Source organism: Gracilinanus agilis, chromosome 1, assembly GCF_016433145.1.
Source record: "Gracilinanus agilis isolate LMUSP501 chromosome 1, AgileGrace, whole genome shotgun sequence".
Lineage (NCBI taxonomy): Eukaryota > Metazoa > Chordata > Mammalia > Didelphimorphia > Didelphidae > Gracilinanus > Gracilinanus agilis.
Genome location: NC_058130.1, coordinates 756,426,848 through 756,450,642, shown reverse-complemented (window position 1 = coordinate 756,450,642; position 23,795 = coordinate 756,426,848). Strand labels below are relative to the sequence as shown.

The following is a 23,795-nucleotide window of genomic DNA, read 5'->3' as shown; positions in this document are numbered from 1 at the left end:
TTGTTGTCTAATAGAATTTCTTTTGGTAATTCTCTCTCTCTCAGATCTAATCCAGAAACATAGTCACCTTTGTGGAGAACTCCAAAACAATTTTGAGATAATAGCATATAGTTATGCTCCTCATGGGATCTTGAATTCTTAATTTCCCCAGAACAGTGTAGTAAAGTACTGTACCAATCAGTCTTAAGACCCATTACCTAAATTTTGGTGAATTTGAGTTTTCCCTATATATGTCCTGAAGAGAAACCGATGAGAGACAACAAGAGGAAAAAGTAAAAATAAGGACAAATATGACACAGAAAACAGTTCCGTAATCCATTCCTTAGTTTAATTGTAGACTTTTAGTATAATGCTTTTCATGAACTCATATTGAGGTTATTAGGAGTCTTCATAACTTGTAGCTATATATATTTTTTAATTATTTTTTTTAAACCCTTAACTTCTGTGTATTGGCTCTTAGAGTGGTAAGGGTGGGCAGTGGGGGTCAAGTGATTTGCCCAGGGTCACACAGCTGGGAAGTGGCTGAGGCCGGGTTTGAACCTAGAACCTCCCCGTCTCTAGGCCTGACTCTCAATCCACTGAGCAACCCAGCTGCCCTCTGTAGCTATATATTTTTAAAAATTCCTCTCTTGAGACTTTATCTTTTGGACCAAATTTATATGGAGGCAATGTGATGTGTAGAAAAAAAACAATGAATAATGTTTTTCCATTTTACTAGCTTTTTGACTGGTAAGTGCCTTTTTCTCTCTGGACCTCAGTTTACTCGCATATCAAATGAAAATTTGAATTCAGTAATTTGTATTGCCCCTTATATCTCTAATGTTTTTTAATCTTTCTATTTTAATTGTCTTCCTGTTTGTTTGATTTTTTAACTTTTTCTGCCTTCTCTTTCCATCTCATAAATGTGGATACTACATGAGTAGAGGGTGAGTTAAAATCAGAAAACAGCCTTACTACTGTATTAAGAGACAATATAATGTCTGTTTCTTCAGGCACTTGCAGGGGTCTATGATGGTTTCAAATTGGCATGTAAAATGCCCATGATCCATTGGAAATGTTTTTCAAACAACACTACATTTGTGCTGTAATAAGGGAAGAGAAGGGGGAAACAAGTAGTTACTATTTTTCCTTTCTTTAAAAAATGTTTTTCTCCCCAATTAAGCATAAAAACAATTTTTAATATTAGTTTTTGTTTTGTTTTTCAAATTTTGAGTCCTGAATTCTCTCTAGAGACATTAGAAATATTTTCTCATTTTATCCTTACAACAACCCTGAAAGGTAAGGTAATGTAATTGTTCCAATTTTACAGTTGAGGAACTGTGGCAAACACAAGTTAAGTGACTTACCCAGGACCACACAGTAAGGATCTGAGGCTGAATTTGAACTCAAGTCTTCCTGACTTAAAGCACAGTGCTCCATCCACAGAACCCACCTGCCTGGGATTATAACATCTTGATCATGTGATTACACAACTGATGCATTAAGGTTACAGAGTGTCTGGCAGGAAGGAGCTACTCTGGTGGAGTATTCAGAATGCAAATGAGAGAATGTGTATTCCTCTTACCACTGGGAATCATATTTGTGCATGAATATTGACCTTTTTGGTAATTAGGAAACATTGTGAACCTGCAATAACAGGTTATACTTAGTCAGAAGTGGTCGGAGTTGGATGCAATGGCCGCATGAGGACAAATATTATTGCATGTGATAGTTTGAATTGCTTCAGAAACAAATTTAGAATGCTTAAAACATACTCATGCTTGTTTATCATAAAGGAAAAATATATTGCTACCATAATTGGATAATTAATTACTGCTTAAGACAGGAACCTTCTAGACCATCATGTGAAACTCCAGATGGATTCGTCAAACTAAATTGAAACTATATTTCATGAACTTTTTAACCCTGATTTTTTTAGTTTTATACCTTTTTTATCTTTGGCTTACTTCCAATTTGATATGCATTCTATCTATGATGACTTTATCAAGTTATTGAACCAGCATCTAACATTGTTTTTTGTTTCAGGGGGAGCCTGTGAACCATCTTGCCATTTATTTTTTTCTTTTGTTTCCCCCCCCCAGCCCCTCAGTTTCACTTTTGAAGTAGTTCAGTCCTTACAATAATATTTCAGTTTTTGGTCATTGGGCAAAGTTTATGCAATTGGAATACCTGTTAAATAAAAATGTTCCTGGATGTTCTAAAAATTGTGAAAATTTTAAACTCTCTTTGCTTCACTGTCCTTGCAAAAACAAAAAGGTGCTACATCAGCCTAATGGCCACTATAAAATTTACCTTTCTTCTGTGGGTTTTTATGATAAATAATTCTAAAAGCTGTTATAAACTGCTGTCTCCAAACTCAGTCTGTTGGATTTTACTGGAAGACTTGTGGCATGATGAAACCTCCTGACACTTGCACCTAGCTGGCTCAACTTTGGGGACCCAAGGTCCCTTCATCAGGTGGTGGAGTAGAACTTTGTGGTGCATATAAATAAATAATCCATTGTATTCCCATTAAATTCTATATTCACTGGTTTCTTGTTTGAAAGTTTTTAGGATTCCCCTTAGGTACCTTTGACTAAAGACTGACTTGCACTTAGTATTTTATTTCTTTTGCCTGAAGAATTGCCTGTAGGTTGAAATAGCTTTTTACTAAGTTAGGTTTGTTTTAAAAGGATTATTCTTGTTTTTATTGTTAATGGTTGGTCACTCAAAACTATAGAATGAATAATAACTTTTTTAAGTAGAAAGATTATGTAAGCATAATTATAACTGAATTGCAGATCTTGTAAGATGCTTGAATGCATTCTAAATGTAGTAAAAAAAAACCTGGTCTTTGCTCTCTTAATGATAACAGTCCCAAATAACCAGTGAATAAGATCCAAAATTTATAAAAATTCATTTATAAGTTTTCCTAATGAAATAATACTGTAAATGGCAGTTAGCCATGTATGTTAGCTCACAACGTCTCATTTAACATGTATTGTAAATGAAATACTATATATTTGTAATGAAAAGGTATAGAAAATAATATTATGATGCTAGTAATTAAGCAGAACAATTGAAATTGAATTTGTTTTACATTTATCTTTAATACTGTTGCTTGACAAAAATTAGCTTTGATATCAATACAGCAGGTGCACAAGAAAAAAAGAGGAAGACATTTACCATGAAGTCTCAGGGCCAAGGTTGGACAAGTTGTGGGAATGGTATTCAAAAAGATGTATTAGTGAGAAAGTGATTTTTCTGAGATCAAATTTACAAAGCTGAAATTTGTAAATTATAGAGAAAAGGGAGTAGAAAGGAAATGTCTAACGAAGGGGAAGAGATTGTGGTTCTTTTTACTCTGCCAGTCATGGAGTGGAACACGTCTTAGGATGCCTGGACTGCTGTCCCTTGATTTCTGGGGTGTAGATGTGTGGGTGGGTCTGTATGGGACATTCATAACTGCTCTTTGACAGCAGAGATTTACTTTCATTTGATATATATGTATTGTTACAGGCTTATTAAGGACTGAAGAATTAAATCTTTCTTGCCATTTTATCTGATTATTTTCATTTTTTCTTCTCTTCCTATATCTGTAGTTCCTTCAGAAACAGGTAACTTTATTTTAGCCGAACTGTTTTGTTCCTGCATCTTGTTCTCATAATGCTCTTGTTTCTTACTCCACTATGTAATGGAAATTAATATACTTGGCTTGTGTATTATGGCACTATAAAAATCTGCATGCAAATTTCCACTATCCTTTCGAGAATACTTCACTGCCAACTGATTCCTTGCTATTCAGTTATAATATCTAAAATATGATAACAAAATAATACATATTGCCACATTGCACAGTATTAGAGTACTTCTTCAGAGTTTTTTACAAATTATCTGGATAACAATATAGATTGAAGAATGTCAGGGACAGTCAGCTTTGACTACCCAAAAAAGAGATAGAATGAGATAATATGTTTAATGTTAAAATTCTGTGATTGAATTACAGGGTTCTTGATATGGACATAGCCTAACATTTATTGCCAAGTGGCACAATAGCCCTACAAATAAAGGTTTTCTCTAAAATCCAGCAAATTATAATCTAAGCTTGCTTAAGTTTTCTGCCTTCATACATTGTCTTTCCTAAAGCTCATTTTTAAAGTAGGATTTTCATTCTGTTCAAATGATGAAAACTAAATTATTTGAACATGTACCTGTATTTATTGAATTTTCTCTTTGTGCTATTGTCTATTCTTTGTACCTGAATTGAAGTTATTATATAACTGTTAAGCCCCCAGATTAATGAGGAAAAGAAAAATCTAAGCAAAACAAAATAAGTTGATAGTATATATCCCTTTATTAGAAATGAAATCATGGTCTTCCAAGTCAGGTTAAACAAGAAGGTTTGAAAAATTGTTGCTAAGTAGACTTTAAATATTTAGATGATTTTTCATGTTGGCTCTATTTGGGAAGTATGCCTTAAAAATTTTTTTTATCTAAATTACGCCCACATAAGCAATTTACATATCAAACTTATGGTTTGACGACAGCTTGATGTAGTGTTGACCTTCTCCCAGACATATAGGAATTATTTTCTAGAATGCAGGATATCCTCATTACCGCACATGTACATCCTCTAAAAGAGAGAGAAAAGAGTATTTGATTAAAAATTTTTTGTTTCTATTTGCAACAATTTTTACTCAACTTTTAATTTCCTGGATCCAAAAGCATTACATCTTTCTTACTGCCTGCTTAATCTACAATGCCCTAGGTTTTTTTTTTTCCATTTGTAAATTTTTAAAAAGTGATATAAATATTTAGTACATTAATGTGAATTTTACAAATTGACCATCTAATTACTAAATCTAGTAGTTATTAGTACAGTTAGATGGAGATTTTTTCCTTTGATAATTTGAGTAGGAATTTAAATTCTTTTGAGGAGAATTTCACATTCTAAAAGGACACAGGATGAATTCCATTATATATATACTAAAAAAAAGTAATGTTGTTAAATAGACACCAGTCTATTTAATTTAACAAAAATTAGCAAATTTTCAGTAAATACCTACTATATTAGATGCACTACTATGCTAGCTGCTAGGAGAAGTGAATCTAGAGGCTCTTGTGAGGTCTTATTGATTTGGAGTTGAAAGGGACTACAGAAGTCATGGAGTCCAACCTTCTCATTATAGATGAGAAAACAGAAGTATAAAAAAGTTCAAGGACTTGGCTGGGCTGACATAGCTCCTCTGAGGCAGAATCTGTACCCAGAGCACCATGTCCTGAGCTCAAGCACTGCCTGCTATGCCATGGGACAGAAAGACCCGTACATCCTCTTTATGATCTTATAAACTCCGTTCTCAAAGGCAGATGACTAATGGTAGGTCTAAGGAGGCTTTCTTGATGGACTAAACTACTTACTTCTTACCTGATTCAAATTCCTTCTTTATTAGAAACTTTCTTGAATTCTAGAGATTGAGGGAGAAAGTTGATAACAATTGTAGGTAGATATCAGTCCCACTACTGACACTCAGCTTTGGTTTGAATGGGAACAGCTGATATAGATGTCATAGCCCTGTCAGTTCCAGCTCTGTTGGACAGGGCTGTCAAGGAGGAATAGTTGCCATAGGATCATTTGTTCCCAGGAGGCCCTAAATAATTGTACTTTTTCTTTTGTATTCATTTTCTGGAAGAAGGGTGTATAGATTTAATAATAATGCCCTCTTCTATAATATATGCTGGCAGATTCCAGGTGCTGAGATGGCAATGTCTGGCAAATTTGCTATACCTATATTTGAACTAACTGGGCGAGGACTGTGAGCAGTAATTCTTTACCAGAGGGTATACTTTGATTCAGCTATGAACTCGGTACTTCATTGTAGGATCATAAATATTTAGAGCTAGAAAAGAACTTGGAGATCATCTTATCCCTTCATTTTATAGATGACATATGCAGAAAGGGTTTGCTTCAGGTCATATGATTGATAGAAGCTGGATTTGAGCCCATGGCCCCTTAACTTTGATTCCTGCATGCTTAATGTCTGCTTGGTTTCTCTCTTCTAGCTAGGAAGATATTTCTTTAAGTTACTAATCACTCAGATATTGCTGCCCTCTAGTTCCTGTTAACTGTTGTTGCTGGATAATAGGAGAACAAAGTAATGACAGATTCCTAGTGACTTACTGAGGAAAGATATTAGTAGATTAAGAATAAGTAGCATCCTGTCAATCCTCAGGTTCTTAGCAAAGGAACTCCAGGGTCACTATTTTTGCAGAATCACATAATGACTAAATGTAATAGTTGAAAGGGAGGGGGCTCAAGTCTAGCCTCAAATTTTCCTAGTTGTGTGACTCTGGGCAAGTCACGTAACCCCCATTGCCTAGCCCTTACCCCTCTTCTGCCTTGGAACCAATATACATTTTTGATCCTAAGATGGGAGTTAAAGGTTATTATTTTTTCTTAAAAGAAAAAAGCATTTAAAGGAATTATCTCATCTAACCCATACATGAAAGGAGTCCCCACTTTCACCTACCCAATATGCGGCTACTCATGCTTCATTTGAGGACTTTCAGGGAGTGAGTGGTCTTGTTTCCCAACTGGAATTTATGATTGTTGTAAAAGCTACTGTATCTTCACTTTTTTTGCACAGAGTACTTTTATGGGCACTTGGATTTTGTTCTGTGCTGTTTAAAATATTTTGTTTGCCCACTGACCAAAGTATTAAAAGTAGATGTTCCAGGCATATAGATCTTTTGGATTTGGAGACTAAAATCTGTGTGCATTTGATTGTAGGGAATATAAAAAGTAAAGATTTCCTTTGTTGTGGATGGCATCTTTTTGTCACTTCTAAAAATCTAAAATAATCCATTTTAATGTTAACTAGAGCTCTCAAAAGTATATTATCACATGTCCTTAAGTTATATTGATTTTAAATTCTCTCTTAAATAAGTCATCCAGAATTCAGATTTTATGAGTGTACTTGTTTAGTTGTCTTGTAACATAAATACTTAATTGGTTGATTTTGTGACCTTTTAATTAAAATCCTTTACAGATGCATTTACTGATTCAGCTATCAGTGCTAAAGTAAATGGTGAACACAAAGAGAAGGACCTTGAACCATGGGATGGAGGTGAAACTGCCACCACTGAAGAGTTTGAGGCTCTCGAGACTGATGTTGTAAGTAACATTTGTAATTCAGTTCATTAAATGGTCAGATCTGTATTTTATGCATATCAGTTTGGCAGCTTATGTGGAGAATTAGTTGGAAATGAAAGAGACTAGATGTAAGGAGATGTTAACAGATGAGCTATTTTCATAAGATAATTACATTCCCTTTTTTGAATTATTCTCTGTTATTGGTTCTAATTACCAATTTTTAGACTTCAGATTTTTAGAACAGTCCACCTAGCAGAATTTTTTGAGTGGTACATTTATATCTTAATAAATGGCTAAACAGCCATAATTAAGCCACTCTGTAATCTGTATTGTGGAAGGGAGATGAGATCTAAGATCAAAGAGTAGTATTAGACAAATTACTGGAGGCAAGAGCAAGCTTTATGTTACACAAGGTACAGCATATATTTTCATGTTGAAAAGATTCCTTTAGGTTTCTTGGTACTTCTGATTCATCTTCTGATACAGTAAGTGAGAACTCCACCTCCTAGTCTTTCTATACACAGGAACAATTGGTTATCTCTTTGATGAGCTGAATTGTTAAGGAAATTATACCTTGGATTATCTGGATCAAGAGGGGGTACTTAAAAGCATTATGACAATCACATCATTTATTGAATATTTCTGAAATATGAATCCACCATTCTGCAAGCCTTTGTTAAGTGCCTACCATGTGCTAGGCATTGTGCTAAGCTTTGGGGATAAAAAGAGAGGCAAATAACCATTTCTACCATCAAGGAACTTACAATATAATATTGGAAACAATAAGCAAATATGTATACCCAAGCTATCTACAGGATAAATAGGAAATAATTGATAGAGGGAGGTCACTAGAATTAAGATGGGTTGGGGAAGGCTTTCTGTAGAAAGTAATATTTTAGTTGGGACTTGAAGGAAGCTAGAGAGGCCAGAAGGCTGAGATGAGGAGGGAAAGAAATCCGGGCATGGGAAGCAACAGAAAAAATAAGCTAGAGACTGATTCTTGTTTGTCAAACAGCCCAGAGACCAATGTCAATGGACCTGAAAAATTTTGAATACTAAAACAGAGTATTTTATTTTCGATTCCAGAGGTGGAATATATTGAGTAGGAGGATGACACGGCTGGTTTGTGATTTAGGAAAATTACTTTAGGGCCTTGGTTGGATTCAAAGGTTGAATTGGTGAAAGACTTGAGTCAGACACATCCAGCATTCGGCCATCACAATAGGTCCAGGTGTAAGGTGATGAGATTCTGTACCAGGAGAGAAGGAGGTCTATTGGTGAGACGTGATGAAGGTCAGAGTGATAAGCATTGACCACACTGTGACTCTGGAGGATAGTCAAGAACAGAATGTTTCCTTAGATTGGGAGTCATATGGACTGGGAGGATAGTAGTTTCCTTTATAGTAATAGGATTATTTGGAAAGGAGAAGAGTTTAGGGTAAAAGAGAATGAAGAACAGTTTGGATGTTTTTAAAATGTCTACTGGATATCTAGTTTGAGAGGTATTTGAAGATGTGATATCAGAGGGCAGCAAGAGAGATAGAGATAGGATTGGGTAGATTTGAGAATCATCAGCCTAGAGATGGTTATTACATCCATGGAATCTGATGAAATTACCAAATGAAGAAGAGAGGGAGAAGAGAAGATGGTCCAGGATAGTGGGTATGATCTAGAGGGAGGATCTTGCAAAAAATACTAAGAAGGAGCAGTCAGAGGGGTAGGAGGAAAACCAGGAGAGACAGAGGTGTCCTGAAAATAGTATCCAGGAGGAGAGAGTGATCAACAGTATCAAAGGCTGTAAGCAACATCAAGGAGAATGAGGATTGAGAAAAAGACCTTTGGATTTGGCCACTAAAAGATCATTGGTAACTGGAGAGTAGTTTCTGATCTTATCAGTGGAGCAGTGAAATTGGAAGCTTGATTGTTGAGGGTTAAGAAAGTGAGAGGCAAGACAGAATCATTTTAATGAGAATTCTTTAATCATAGAAATAGAGCTGACTATACCTTAGGTACCTATCTGGTATAATCTCCTCATTTTACTGTTGAGGAAACTCAAGCTTTGAGTTGTGACATTCCCAGAGATAGAGGCAGGTTTTGAACCCACTTCCTCTTTTCTCAAAATCCAGCAGTATTTCATTATAACCTGCTCCCTTCCTCAAAGTGCTTTAAGCATTTAGGCAACTCATCAAACATGCTTTAGGCATGTTGCTGAAAATTGTCTTCTGGAACCTAATATAATCATTTAGAATGTCTTTAAAACAACTTAAGAGTTTGAAATTGAAAAGAGAAGGCTTTACAAATCATAACATCTAAGGCATTTTATTTTATTCATGTGGGAACTCTTATCTAGTGTAATGTATATGCCAAAATCACACACTGGCTGGCAGAATTGGATCTGGGGACACTCCCATCCCCTTATCTTATCCCCACCCCCATTCAGTAGTTTCAGGCAATTCTGGTGAGACTGGAAATGTGACTAGAAAATATTATTACTGTTTTTTCTCTGCCTCCTTACCTAGTGAAAGGTAGCTGTGATAGTCCTTTCTATTCATACCTTACAGCTTTGGAAGAATCATGCCTTTGGACCTGACCACCAAGGTTTCAATTTTTACCACTTATAAAAGATTGTGTTCTAGTCTCTACTTTTATGCTTCACCATTTAATTTTAAAGCACTTTAATCAAGCTTTATCTTAAAAAAAATTATATTCTCTACATTTTCTTCTCTGAGAGACATCTCTTATATAACAAAAAAAGTAAGAAAAAAGTCAACAAAGCTAAGAAAGGTTCTTATTAAAATGTAAATTGATTTTTCATAGCTCATTGTCTAACTTTGGTCAAGCACCTATTTGGAAGTTTTACTTTGTATAGTTTCTGCATATTTAGTATTGATTTAAGAATGAGAACACAGTAGAAAATTCTAAGGAATAAAAACTATCATTTGGAAAAATGAGCTTCATTTTCTTCCAGTCTAATGGATGGGATCCCAATGATATGTTTCGGTATAATGAAGAAAATTATGGTGTAGTTTCCACCTATGATAGCAGTTTATCATCATATACGTGAGTTTCAAATTTTTACTTTCATTTCATTTTACTTGAGTGGTTTTTTTTCATACTGAATTTGGAAAGTTGGGGGAAGAATTCCTACAGGTTTTCCAAAGTTTACAGAATAATTTCACTAGCCTAAACTACAAATTTCTATGGTCAGAGAGGAAATGTATATTCCCTATGTAGTAACTCTTAAAGCCTTCCTATTGGGAGGCAAACATTTTTTAAACAAATCTGTTAATTTGCCAAAACTCAATTGACAGTCTCAAGGCTAAAAGTTTCGGTGACTTCTTGATTTAAATGATGGTTTTAGATGTTAAATTGTCCCAAGGAATTAAAATCTTTGAATAAGTTTTTTTTAAACATTCAAACTAGATGCTTTTTTTTTAAAAAAATAATTTTTATATTTTAGAAAAGTTATCCATGGTTGCATGATTCATGTTCTTACTTTCCCCTTCTCCCCCCCCTCCTGACCCCCCTATAGCCGACTTGCATTTCCACTGGTTTTAACATGTCATTGATCAAGACCTATTTCCAAAATGTTGATAGTTGCATTGGTGTGGTCGTTTCGAGTCTATATCCCCAGTCATGTCTGCCTCAACCCATGTGTTCAAGCAGTTGTTTTTCTTCTGTATTTCCACTCCTGCATTTCTTCCTCTGAATGTGGGTAGAGTTCTTATTCCATAAATCCCTCAGAATTGTCCGGGGTCATTGCATTGCTGCTGGTACAGAAGTCCATTATATTAGATTTTACCACAGTGTATCAGTCTCTGTGTACAACGTTCTTCTGGCTCTGCTCCTTTCACTCTGCATCACTTCCTGGAGATCTTTCCAGTTCACATGGAATTCCTCCATTTTGTTATTCCTTTTAGCACAATAATATTCCATCACCCGCATATACCACAATTTGTTCAGCCATTCCCCAATTGAAGGGCATACCTTCATTTTCCAGTTTTTTGCCACCACAAAAAACGTGGCTATAAATATTTTTGTACAAGTCTATTTATCTATGATCTCTTTGGGGTACAAACCTGGCAATGCTATGGCTGGATCAAAGGGCAGGCAGTCTTTTAGAGCTCTTTGGGCATAGTTCCAAATTGCCATCCAGAATGGTTGGATCAATTCACAACTCCACCAGCAATGCATTAATGTCCTAATTTCACCATGTCCCCTCCAACATTCATTATTCTCCCTTGCTGTCATTTTAGCCAATCTGGTAGGTGTGAGGTGGTACCTCAGAGTTGTTTTGATATGCATTTCTGTAATTATTAAGAGATTTAGAACACTTTCTCATGTGCTTATTGATAGTTTTGATTTATTTATCTGAAAATTGCCTATTCATGTCCCTTGCCCATTTATCAATTGGGGAATAGCTTGATTTTTTTTTATACAATTGATTTAGCTCCTTGTACATTTGAGTAATTAGACCCATGTCAGAGTTTTTTTAAGCTAGATGCTTTTTAAAAAGGTTTTTTTAAAATGAGGGGTTGTCCCTCGATTGGGGAATGGCTGAATAAATTGTGGTATATGATGGTGATGGAATACTATTGTGCTATAAAGAATGATAAACTGCTTGATTTCTATAAGAACTGGAAAAACTCCATGAAATGATGTAGAGTGAAATGAGCCAGAACCAGGAGATATATAGTAACTGAAACATTGTGGCATGATCAAATGTAATTGATTTTGCTACTAAAAGCAATGCAATGATCCAGGACAATCCTGAGGGACTTATGAGAAAGAATACCATCCACATCTAGAGAAAGAATAGTTGGAGAAGAAATGCAGAAGAAAAAATGATTTATCACTTGTCTATATGGGTATAGGATTTGGGGTTTTGAATTTAAAAGATTACTCTTACAAAAATGAATGATATGGAAATATGTTTTAAGTAATAATACATGTATAACCCAGTGGAATTGCTTGTCAGCTTCAGAAAGGGGAAGAGAAGAGGGGAGGGAGAGAACATGAATTGTATAACTATGGAAAAATATTTTCAAAATATATATATATTTTAAAAAGTTTTTCTTAACATTTTATGACTATAAAGTAACTTGCTTTATTTTTTCTTCTATGTTTAGGGTACCATTAGAGAGAGATAACTCAGAAGAATTTTTAAAACGGGAAGCAAGAGCAAACCAATTAGCTGAAGAAATTGAATCAAGTGCTCAATACAAAGCTCGGGTAGCCCTTGAAAATGATGATAGAAGTGAAGAAGAAAAATATACTGCTGTTCAGAGAAATGCCAGTGAACGTGAGGGGCACAGCATTAACACGAGGTATTTAATGGAACACTTGACCCAGAATTTTGGATACCTTTTGTAAGGTCTGGGTGATATAGTTAGTATATATGTCCTTAAAGGAACTCATCCAAACTTGGCTTGGTTGTAAACATCTTTGAGATTTGCACTAACCCTATAAGTTCAGAAAAGTGATGGTTTTCACTAAAGATCTCTTTCAGCTCTTAAGTTATTGATTTCAAAGAAGAACCAAATAAATATAATAAAATAATGTCTTTTTTTATTTGTTTCTTGGTGATTCTTAAAAATGAAGTTTTGCAAATGTTTTTAATGCTTCTAAGATCAAAGTTTATTAGTTCATTTCTGAACCTTTGAAACTACTTTCACTCAAGTTAGGCTTGTTTTTATGCTCTCAGAATTTCCCCTTTCATATTTCAGATACTAGAACTAGACAGTTTTGATTTTTCTGTGATTTTATGTTGATCAGTGAATTGCTCTCATTTTTAGGGAAAACAAGTACATTCCACCTGGACAAAGAACTCGAGATGTCATGTCATGGGGAAGTGGTAGACAAAATTCACCAAGGATGGGCCAGCCCACATCTGGCCCCACCCCTCCAAGATCTGGATCTCATACTTCAGAGTTTAGTCTGAATTCTGCAGCAGACCAAAGAGTCGTTAATGGAGGCAAGTGTTCTGCTTTAATCTATGAAGTTCATTGATTTTAAAAGCAATTTGCTTTAAATCCTTTAAAAAACTCAGATCTTTTAAAAAATCATGAATGTGTATGTATGTAATGATTTTAATAGTATAGTCTATATAGTTTGGAATTTTTACTTTTATGCACCTTGAATTGACAAACATTGTGTAGAATCCATTTGTAAGTGTATTAATTAACTATTTGCTACATTGATGCAATATTATCTCTAACATATTTTACTGATATGGAATACATGACTGGTCTAGATTTGAAGAAATTGTAAAAATTAAATGATATTTCCATTTAAAAATGGATTTATAATATCATTTCAGTATAATGTTTCATGGAAACATTTCCACAGTGTTGTAATATTTGTTGTAAATGGATAATATCATGCCTTAATAACTCTTAATTTTGCTCTTAGACTGATAATGGCAGTGAAAAAATGACTTAGATGTAAGTAGTAGAATTGAAAGGAAAAGACAAAAAAGTAAAGAGAAAAGCACAACTGTCATTGAATTTCTAGTGTCCCTTTTTTCTGTTAAATTTCTTTCTCCAGAATTTCTCTCCAACTAAACACTTGAGTATTTTTTAAAGGGTAAGATGAAAGGTGATCTCTTCAGAATACTTTGAGGTAGATTAGGAATAGCTTTTTCTTCATGCAGAATATTGACTTTTTTTGTCAATTTTCTTTACTCGTTGAGTAGAGAATTAGTGGTGAAATAGCACCATGTTCAAAAATTTCCCAATAAAAAGTTGAAAAGTGCCCTGAAGTTCAGAATACTCAAGTGTGGGGACCTGTGGGGAAGAGACCTGGAAAATTACTAAAGTCCAGGTAAGTCTGGTGTCATTTAAAATGAAAAACTGCACCAACCTGTTATTACCCATAGTCCATCAACACCAACACCCTTGTGTTTGGTCATTGAATATTTTGTAGATGTATATTTAATTCAGTTAAATTTTCTTCTAGTGTATGCCCTGTGTTTGCATAACTTATTTAGGTAACTTCTCTTTCCCTTTCATATTGAGAGGGCAACTCCTTCTGGTCTTTATTCTCTCTCTTTTTTTTAAAAGGCTAATGAATGTCAAGCCTATAAATGTGGGAAATCATGGAAGTTAAGATTTGGTCTGCTTCCCTTACTTCATAGTTGTAGAAATTGGTTCAGCATTAGCAGGTGATAGTAGAATTTCAGATGGTGAGGGGAACTGATTGCCAGGAACGTGATTGTTTAACTGTGTCTTTAGTTGGAACAGATGCCCCATGCCTCCATTCTGGTGTTACATTGGGCAAGTAAGAGCTGGTGTAGTCCATTACTTTTCTCCCTGAGCTTAGTGGTGGTTTATTGTGTGAAGTCCTATAGTATGTTCTGCACTAGTCTTGACAAGGTGGTACTGAGAAATATTCATAGGAACAAGGCATTCTTCCTCAAGTAGTATGAGTAGATCCTAATTAACCCTTTGGGAACGTGTATTCATTCCAACAGACTTATTTAAAGAATTTTAAAGGAACTTGGGAACTTTTGCTAGTTGTTTAACTGCCAAAAACCAAATCATATGACTGTCCTCAAAGGGTACAACGTACAAAAAATCATTTTTGTCATTTTCCTTTTTTTTTTCTTCTGTTTGCTTTTTTTCCCCCATGATTTTTCTTTAGTTTTTATACTTTCCTTCATATCATTTGTTCTGTCAGGTGTTCCCTGGCCATCGCCTTGCCCATCTCCTTCCTCTCGCCCACCTTCTCGCTACCAGTCAGGTCCCAACTCTCTTCCACCTCGGGCAGCCACCCCTACAAGGCCGCCCTCCAGGCCCCCCTCGCGGCCATCCAGACCCCCGTCTCACCCCTCTGCTCATGGTTCTCCAGCTCCTGTCTCTACTATGCCTAAACGCATGTCTTCAGAAGGTACAATACCACAATTTGTTCATATTTTTGTTTGTCTTTGTTTAACTCCTGTGTGAGTTTATAATTACAAAATTGTTTCCTCTTCATTATTTTAGTAACCTATAATTTTCACGTTTTAACTTTAGTTTAATCAAAACTATTTCTATTAACTTTTTGTTTTTGCAAAGAGATTTTATTTTTAAAACGACTGAAACTACAAAATATACCCAGTGGATATAGAAGCAAAGCTCAGAGCAGAATAAGAATGCTTATTTTGTAACACCAAAAAGTCAATTCCAAGACTAGATTAATTACCTCATACTTTGCCCCTTGACTCATGATTGAGTATAAATGAACAAACTGATTCCACTCATTCTTTATTCTGATCATAAATCTATATATTGTATATATACACACACACACACATCCTTTGGCAAGGCTTCGATTTAACTATTTTACTGTCAGCAGATAATAGTATTAGATTTGGGATAATTTTTGAGAGGCATATCTTGTTGTTGCCATTGTACGTGTCTGACCTTATATTTCCCTACTGAATAATGGTTGGTAGGCATGCTTTTAAGATATATGAATAAATAAATGTCCTTTTTTGGGTTTGTTCTATTGTGTTTGAAAAGGTTCTTACATGATCAGGTTAGCTTATCTCCTGAAGCCCTTGGATGCAATGAGCAAAGTGTGCTTTGATTCTCCCACACACCACTACTACTAAAAGTAGCTTTACTTTTCAAATGGTGAATTAGGTAACTATACATTTGGTTCTTGATTTTTTTTTCTAGAATATTGTATTGTGAAAGGGGTACTTGAATCTAGATCAAAATGTTGCTTAAATTAACAGAGATTTTTGAATATTTTTTGCTCCTGTTGAAACTTTGGATTTTATTCTGTGGCCTGACTATACTTGATAGTAATTTCTAGTTTGTGATTCATCAAATACCCACGTATGTAGTGCAGGAAGATTGTTTATTGATTCACATAAAAGGAATACACTACTTTTATTTAGTTTTGTAATTCTGGATGGCCAGCTTAAGGTATTTATGTTAAAGTTTAATCTTACTTTTATAAAATTTTAGTTTCAGTCATTACAAAAACGGACGGAGGAAATTAATGTGCTGATGGCTATGTTTAAAATAAATTTTGTGTCTATAGTTGTAAATAGGTATCATGTGCTCTTAATTGGAACTACTAATACCTGGATCAGCAGGTATTGCTTATTTTCCAAGGTCATTTGATGTGAAAGGAGAATGTAGCCTTCTGATGAAATATTTGGATATTGTTTCCCTAATGAATGTATATATGATCATAATGCAATAAGACAAGGCATCCTTCACATTTATGGTTTGGCATGACCATTATGTATGTGATATATATTTTATGATACATGATATATTTTAATTATACTATTTGAACAACAAATGATTACCGATGTAACTTTCTGTTACTAAGCATACAATTTTTCTTTTTCTTTTAACTTGCTTGGGTTGAGTTAAATAACCATTTATTATTTTATAAATTAACCGTAAGGCAGCTAGGTAGTGCAGTGGACAGAGCACTGGCCATGGGGTCAGGAAAGCCAGAGTTCAGATCTCATCTCATAAAAAACTTTGTGATCCTGAGCAATTTACTTCGCCTTTTTGCCTACCTATTGCCCTCATCTGTAAAATGGGGGATCGTTGTGAGGATCAAATGAGATCATATTTGTAAAATGTCTTGAATAACTCAAAGTGCTTTATCAATGTTGTTGCTCTCATTATTGTCACCATTATTATTACAATATTAATTTTTATAAAGTGGGTTATATTTCAGTAAACATTATAGAAAAGATAAGATTTTTAAACTTCACTTAATTAAACAGTTTTAACAACAAATGTTTTTATTCCTTGAAAAGTTCTTTGTGTTATACAATATATGAGCTATGCAAACATAGTTAAAATATTCTTTATAATCATATTCCAACTTAAACTAATGTGTCCATGATTACATTTCTACATTGTTCCTAAATGTACACTTAAAAAAAATATTTCCATGTAATTAATTAAGAAAAGTTGGTGGTGAGTGCTTAGCTTTTCATGTCAGGAATCTGAAAGCCTGTAATTCATGTGTGAGGAAAATCCACAGTGTCAGCTTTCATTTTAATGGCTAATTCTACCTTTATAACTTGTTCTTGTAAAAGACTATTCAGAAATAGCCGTCAAATTCTTTTCTGACACAATTAATGAAGTAGAATTTTGCTGCCCAAAATAGTAAAAATGGAAGGTGAATTCAGGGCAATGAATAGAAACCAGGGGTCAGGAAGATCAAAGTTCAAGTCTTGCCTCTGACACATACTGGCTATGTGACATTGAGCAACTTTCTTAGCCTCTCTTCCTAAGCAATTCAAGTCTATAGGCTTAGAACCGCAGTGTGGTCTGTATTGATTTCCTTACTTGAGAGTAACAAAGAATTTGTGTTCACAAAGTAGTATATGTCCTAATTTCAGAAATGATTCAGAATTTTAATAGCATGAATAGTATACTTACTAGAAATTTTAGCACTTGTAAATTAAAAAAAAAAAGAAAATAGAACACGACTTTTTATAGTAAATCACGTTTGTAATGTTTAGATTTTATTTTTAGATTGTCTATTGGTTGAGAAATTGTGGAAAACCTTTAGATTTATTTATCAGGATATGTTTCAGGAGACTAGTAGTTTTTATCCCAGAGTTAAATGACACTGTTTGATTACATTATTTTTAAAGAATATCCACATAGTGTGTTTTTAAATATAATAAATTTAGTTTTGTTGGGCAAATTTCATGATATTCATCCTTTGAGAGAATTGCTAACTATTGTGTTATAAAACCAAAATTAGCATTTACTGTTATCCTCTAAACCCCCCCCCCCCCCCCCCCGCCAAGCAGTTTCTTTGACTTCTTTATCTTAAGTGTGGTCGATATCAGATTTTGTAATTTTTTAACAATAGCATTCTTATAGATAAACTGCCATTCCGTGTGCATCCATTTAAAGAGCAAAATGTCAGGTTTTTGAAGGATTCATGTGATATTTGTTCCTTTTTAGGCCCACCAAGGATGTCACCAAAGGCTCAACGTCACCCTCGTGGTCACCGAGTTTCTACTGGGAGGGGGTCAATCTCCAGTGGTTTAGAATTTGTTTCCCACAATGCACCAGGCGAAGTAACTACCCCTCCTGTGGCACGGAGTAGCCCCTCAGGAGGAACATGGTCATCAGTGGTCAGTGGGGGTATGTAAAAATTTGCTCAGGGGCATAGTTATTCCATTCTCTTTGATACTATTGATTTTAAAAGAATTAAATCTTTTGAGGGCTTGGTCATATTTACCATTTGACTATAGAGAGAGTTAAGATAACCTTATTGTTCAGTTGTTTTAGTTGTGTCTGACTCTTCCTGACCCCGTTTGGGGTTTTCTTGGCAAAAATACTGAAGTGGTTTTGCCATTTCTTTCGCCAGTTCCTTTGACAGATAAGGAAATCAAGGCAGATAAGGGTTAAGTTATTTGCCCAGTTACATAGCTAGTAAATGTCTCAGACCAGATTTAAACTCAAAGAAGAATCTTCCCAGTTTCAGACCCAGTGTTCTACCCACTGTGTCACCTAGCTGCCCCGAGATAATCTAGACAGAATTAATTTATGTATTGCCACAATGCTTTATGAATTTTGTCTGTTTAGGGAGACTATAGTTAAATTTTACTTGAAGGATAAAAAGTCTAAAGCCTGCCTTCCTGCCCTGCCAACATGCCTAGGTTATCCATATGTCAATATGCATAATTAAATCTTTTCCATTGTTGAATTCCTGGACTATATTTCTGGTTGTGGAAGGGGGAAAAGGTTTTTTTTGGGGTTCAATATATTAAAAGATGGTCGCCAGACGATTGAACTATTATCAATCCTCAATTAAGAATAATCTCAAGTCAAAATTGACTTTTATGGAAGTTTATTTACAATTAAAAAGAAAGATAGGAAATAAGAATCTAACCCAGTAGGTAATTTACTACGATCCTCTAATTAATCCAGGTAGATCTAATGAACTCTCAGCCGAGAGTTAGAGGGCCAGAGGCCCGGAGGTGAATGAAGCAAAAATTCATTCACAGAGTCTATTAAAAGAAGTTTCTTAAGAGAAGTTCAGGAAGATTCAGTCTTTTGAACTCACCGTGTGGAATTAAAAGAAGATATTTAAAGTAGTCTCACCAAGGTCTCAACACTCCTTCACAGGCCAAAAGAGTTCCTTCATCAGCCGCCCTTTTCATCAGAAGCCCCCAGATAACTGAGGACCTTCTCCTTTTAAAGGGGTCGCTTCCTGTGCCTCCCCCCTAATTTGCATGTCCAATCACAATAGACGCTTCTCATAGACCGCCTAGGGGGCAGTCAGTTGATTATGATTTGTCCCTCACATGGGTTAAGGACCTCCCAGAATTAGAGGTGCTCTCACCTTTGGTGATTAAATCTAAAGATGGGCAGTGTAGACTTAATCTAATTATCTCAGTTGCCATGAGTTTCATACTCAAAATCAGAGGCAAAAGTTTTATGAATGGTTAGATGCCTCATATGCAGCCATACAGTGTACTAGGTCTGCTACTTTTCCTTTCCTATATATTCTTAAATATTTTTCTTTCATGGTTATTTCAAAGTGCACAAATAGGTTATTTATCTCTTAGTTTTTTTGTTGTCGTTGTTGATAACCTTTCATTTTATTCTTTCTAAATATGTAACCCTTGAGGTTATGGCCAATAGAATTATCTGAAAATGAAATTTTACACCAGCAATAACAACAACAAAAAAGAACCCTTTTCACATTTTTTTGCCTTGATGTCGACTTCATATACTTTTGTCATTTATAACTTCTTTAGAAATTACTTCATTGAGTAAAGTGACTTTATAGTCAGGGAGCTGTGATTTCCTTTCTCCTTTTCGTGTTCTTTTCAGGTTATCAATTATTTTCAGATTTCAATTAAAGATTTTTTTAATGACTTAATTCATCACTTAACATCCCTTTGCTTATCTAGAGATACATTTGTATACTACTGATTCAGGACTGTTCTGTGAATTAAATTCAAATGCTTCCTTCTGTATATCCCTGAGTTAGAGGAGCATGGCATTTAGGAAGACATTGCCTCAGAGTGGTTAGCTCATTTAGGGAAGTGTGTCTGAGTTGGGATTTGAAGTTTCTCCTAATTTTTCATCTTTAGCATGCTGCCTCAATAGAAGAAGGGGGCAGCTGGGTAGCTCAGTGGATTGAGAGTCAGGCCTAGAGATAGGAGGTCCTAGGTTCAAATTTCACCTCAGACACTTCCCAGCTGTGTGACCTTGGGCAAGTCACTTGACCCCCATTGCCCACCCTTACCACTCTTCTGCCTTGGAGCCGATACACAGTATTGACTCCAAGATGGAAGGTAAGGGTTTTAAAAAAAAAAAAAAATAGAAGAGGAGTAAGACTAGAAATACGTGTTCAGAATACTTGATCCAAAACATTTTCAGTGCTTACTGATATTTTTCCCCTTCATTCTAATAGGATAAGAAATGATTTAATCTTAGTGACTTTTGTGACCCATTAAGGAAGAACTTAAGGTGAATCCGATTTGAGTAATTTTTTCCTAACCATCGAATTTGAGTTGTTAGAAATTGTTGGTCCAATTTTGTCTGGGCCATATCACAGTTAGACCCTTTCTTCCAGATTTAGACACCCAAAATGTGTTTTGAGTTCTTTACCCTTTTGACTGCATGAGGTACTGGTTTCTCTAGTTTGCGTGTAGTGAATTTTTAAGTGAGGAAGGCAACAGGAGTTAGGTTATATATTTGTGAAGAGTTTTATAGTTTGGGAGAAAGACAAGAGATGAGTTAAGCTTCTTACAGCTCTTTCCGTACCTTAAAAAAGTTCACTAGAAAGAAAATTCAGATATATTGTCATTAAATCCTTTTCTTTAGCAATAAAGCAAGCATGCACTAAATGCCTTCTATTAGATGTGAAGGGAAACTTTTAGTATGGGCCTGAGAAAGCATGTCCTCCACTGCATTACCCCAAGGGCTTTAGCAGAGTGACAGAAAAGTGTTAGTCAGATTTGATGGCATTAGAATCTGGAAGCTTTCTCAGGAGAGGTAGATGAGTTCATAGGAGGCATGAGAACCTTTTAAACCTAAGAGAAATGGTATTTATGACAACTGCCACACCAAGTTTGTCTTGTGAATTGGGAGATGTTAGAGCACAGTGACATAAGACACAGTAAGATAAGTAAATACTCCCTGCTTCCCAAAAGACCTCTAATAAAGGATATGTTTGGGATTTTCTATGAAAAACCTAGAACATCCCATAGTTCTCTGAGGATGGGGGCCCAGACTTGGGGCCCTTAAAATCTGTCCCTAGACATAGACTAGCTGTGTGACTGTGGACAAGTCACTTAACTTCTGCCTATCTCAGTATCTTCAACTGTGAAACAGGGATGATAGCACCTGCCTCCCAGGGTTGTTGTGAGGTTCAAAAGAGATAATATTGGTAAAATGCTTAGCCCAATGCCTGGCACATAGTAGATGCTTAATAAATGCTATCTGGAGGGGATAGCCAGGTGGCTAAGTGGATAGAGGCTAACCCTAGAGAGGGGAGGTCTTGGGTTGAAATCTGGCCTCAGACACTTCATAGCTCTGTGACCCTGGGCAAGTCACTTAACCCCCATCGTCTAGACCAGTGCTGGGCAAACTACAGCTCTCGGGCCAGATGCTGCCCCCTGAAATGTTCTATCCCACTGGGTGACATTATTCCTAATCTGATGAATACAATGAGTAGGATACAATACAATGAAACTTCAAAAGAGTTGCCTTAGAAACAGACTGGCAGATGAGCATTTCCTTTCCTTTGGCCCCCTTTTTAAAAAGTTTGCCCATCATTGGTCTAGACCATATCATTCTTCTGCCTTAAAACCCGATATTTTGTATTGATTCTAAGAAAGGTGAGGTTTTTTGTTTTGTTTTGTTTTTAATGTTAGCTGTTATCTTTAGAGGAAGGGGTATATTTGGTAGACATTTTAATTCACTTTTCTTGGTAGAGGTTTTAGTCTACTTTCCTAATCAAATTTATTATTGATTTTTTCAATAAAATGTTTATTTAGAGTGAATTCTAAAGGAGGAAAGGAGCCATGACAGTAGTAAGATTGTCATGGCTATAGTTACTTACTGCATTTCTGGAATTGGGGCAAGGGCAAGATAGAGAAATTTATAGGCTTCCCTCCAATTTTTTTTTCACTATTTTCTCAAAACTGACAAGAACAGGCCTAATGTCTCAATTAAAAAAAAAAAAAGATGTAGAATCTGTCTGAAGTGGAACATATAAATGTAGCCTTTTCTCATCACTGACTCTTGAGGTACCTTGTCATGATCTGGAGATAAGCTTCCTTGACAGCTGTGCCAGAGAAACTCAGCCCCCTGTTAGCCCTTCCTAAGCTGACCACATTTCTGAAGACAAGACTAGAGACCAGCTCGCTTAGTTTGTAATTACTTATCATGGGAGGGCTGCAAACCACTGTTTCATTTTCTTAGTTCTAGCCACTGCTATCACTGTGTCCCTACCATTATTACAGGCATTGTGGTGTAGTTAGGAGGCTCCTTAGAAGCAGAAACATTCAAGTCCAAGATTTGCCTCTACCATGTACTAGTCTGGTGGTTGGGGCCAAATCATTTGTCCTCTTCATGCTTTGGGCAAGTAATCTAGCCTTCTAAGATACACAGAAGTCATGGACATACATTTAGTTGAGTGTTTCCCATGCCAGTGAAATTTCTGATCTGTATTAGAAACAAAGCAAAAAATAGCAGTAATCCTAACTCACATTTGTATGGTTCTTTACAAAGAAGAACACTCTAAAGTACTTGGCATAAATATCATTGTCAGTTTACACAGAAGAAAGATGGGTTCTGAGAAGTCAAGTCCCATAGGGTTATACAGTAAGTAGGGCATTGAGACGAAGGCAGAAAGCTGCAATAGGCCTCTGGTTGTCTTCTTAGGCCTCCTTATTTCTAATTGGGAGAGGGGGTGCTCAGAGATCGTAAGGGGCTTGCCAGAGACCACCCAGGCATCAGGAATGAACCGAGAGGAGTACTAGCATGCCTTTTCTCAGGTCCCCACAGTTGGTGGTGTTCACACTCAGCACCACGTAAGCCTCACTATTAACTCACGTTGGCTTCTGAAATGGGTGACAGGCTTCTCATCCCAGACACTTTGACTAAGTGTCCAGGGTCAGGATGGTAGCTCTGCTTCTCTTCCCAGTGTACCACATCAGTCACATGTGTTCCCCAGGGATGAAAGTATAGTATGGGGTGTCCAAGGGCTAAGAATTAACCCTGATGAAATCATGTGTCCCAGGAGTGTTTGCCATCACAGCCTACATATCTGCCAGGGAGACACAATATGTACTAGCCCTTCTCCCTTTCTTATAGTTCCAAGATTATCTCCAAAAACACACAGACCAAGATCTCCAAGACAAAGCAATATTGGAAATACTCCTCCTGGTCCAATTCTCTCTTCTCCCCAAGCTGGGACTGTGCCCACAGAATCCATGGCTGTGCCTGTGCCTGCTGCATCTCCTACACCTGCCAATCCTGCGTCCAACAGAGCAGTTACCCCATCTAGTGACGGTATGCGATTGGGGATTCTTGGCGTCTGTCATTTATGTGTATGTAGCGTGCATTAATGGTCATGGATTTGACATGTATTCAATTTAGTTGTGTAGTTAATGTTCTACATAGTGTCTCTGAGACCTCATTACATGTTGTCATTACCTGACCTTATA

General features: G+C 35.9%; 1 protein-coding gene across 5 annotated transcripts in view; it reads left to right on the top strand.

Moving 5' to 3' along the window:
• Nucleotides 1-23,795, top strand: part of ATXN2 (ataxin 2) — an 80,654-nt gene that overhangs the window by 22,173 nt on the left and 34,686 nt on the right. For all 5 annotated transcript variants that reach the window (XM_044673538.1, XM_044673555.1, XM_044673522.1 and 2 more), the window contains 7 exons: nucleotides 7,026-7,150; nucleotides 10,098-10,189; nucleotides 12,259-12,456; nucleotides 12,925-13,103; nucleotides 14,807-15,016; nucleotides 18,067-18,249; nucleotides 23,443-23,640. In XM_044673538.1, coding sequence (XP_044529473.1) covers nucleotides 7,026-7,150; nucleotides 10,098-10,189; nucleotides 12,259-12,456; nucleotides 12,925-13,103; nucleotides 14,807-15,016; nucleotides 18,067-18,249; nucleotides 23,443-23,640 — 1,185 coding nt within the window. The remainder of the gene's footprint in view (nucleotides 1-7,025; nucleotides 7,151-10,097; nucleotides 10,190-12,258; nucleotides 12,457-12,924; nucleotides 13,104-14,806; nucleotides 15,017-18,066; nucleotides 18,250-23,442; nucleotides 23,641-23,795) is intronic.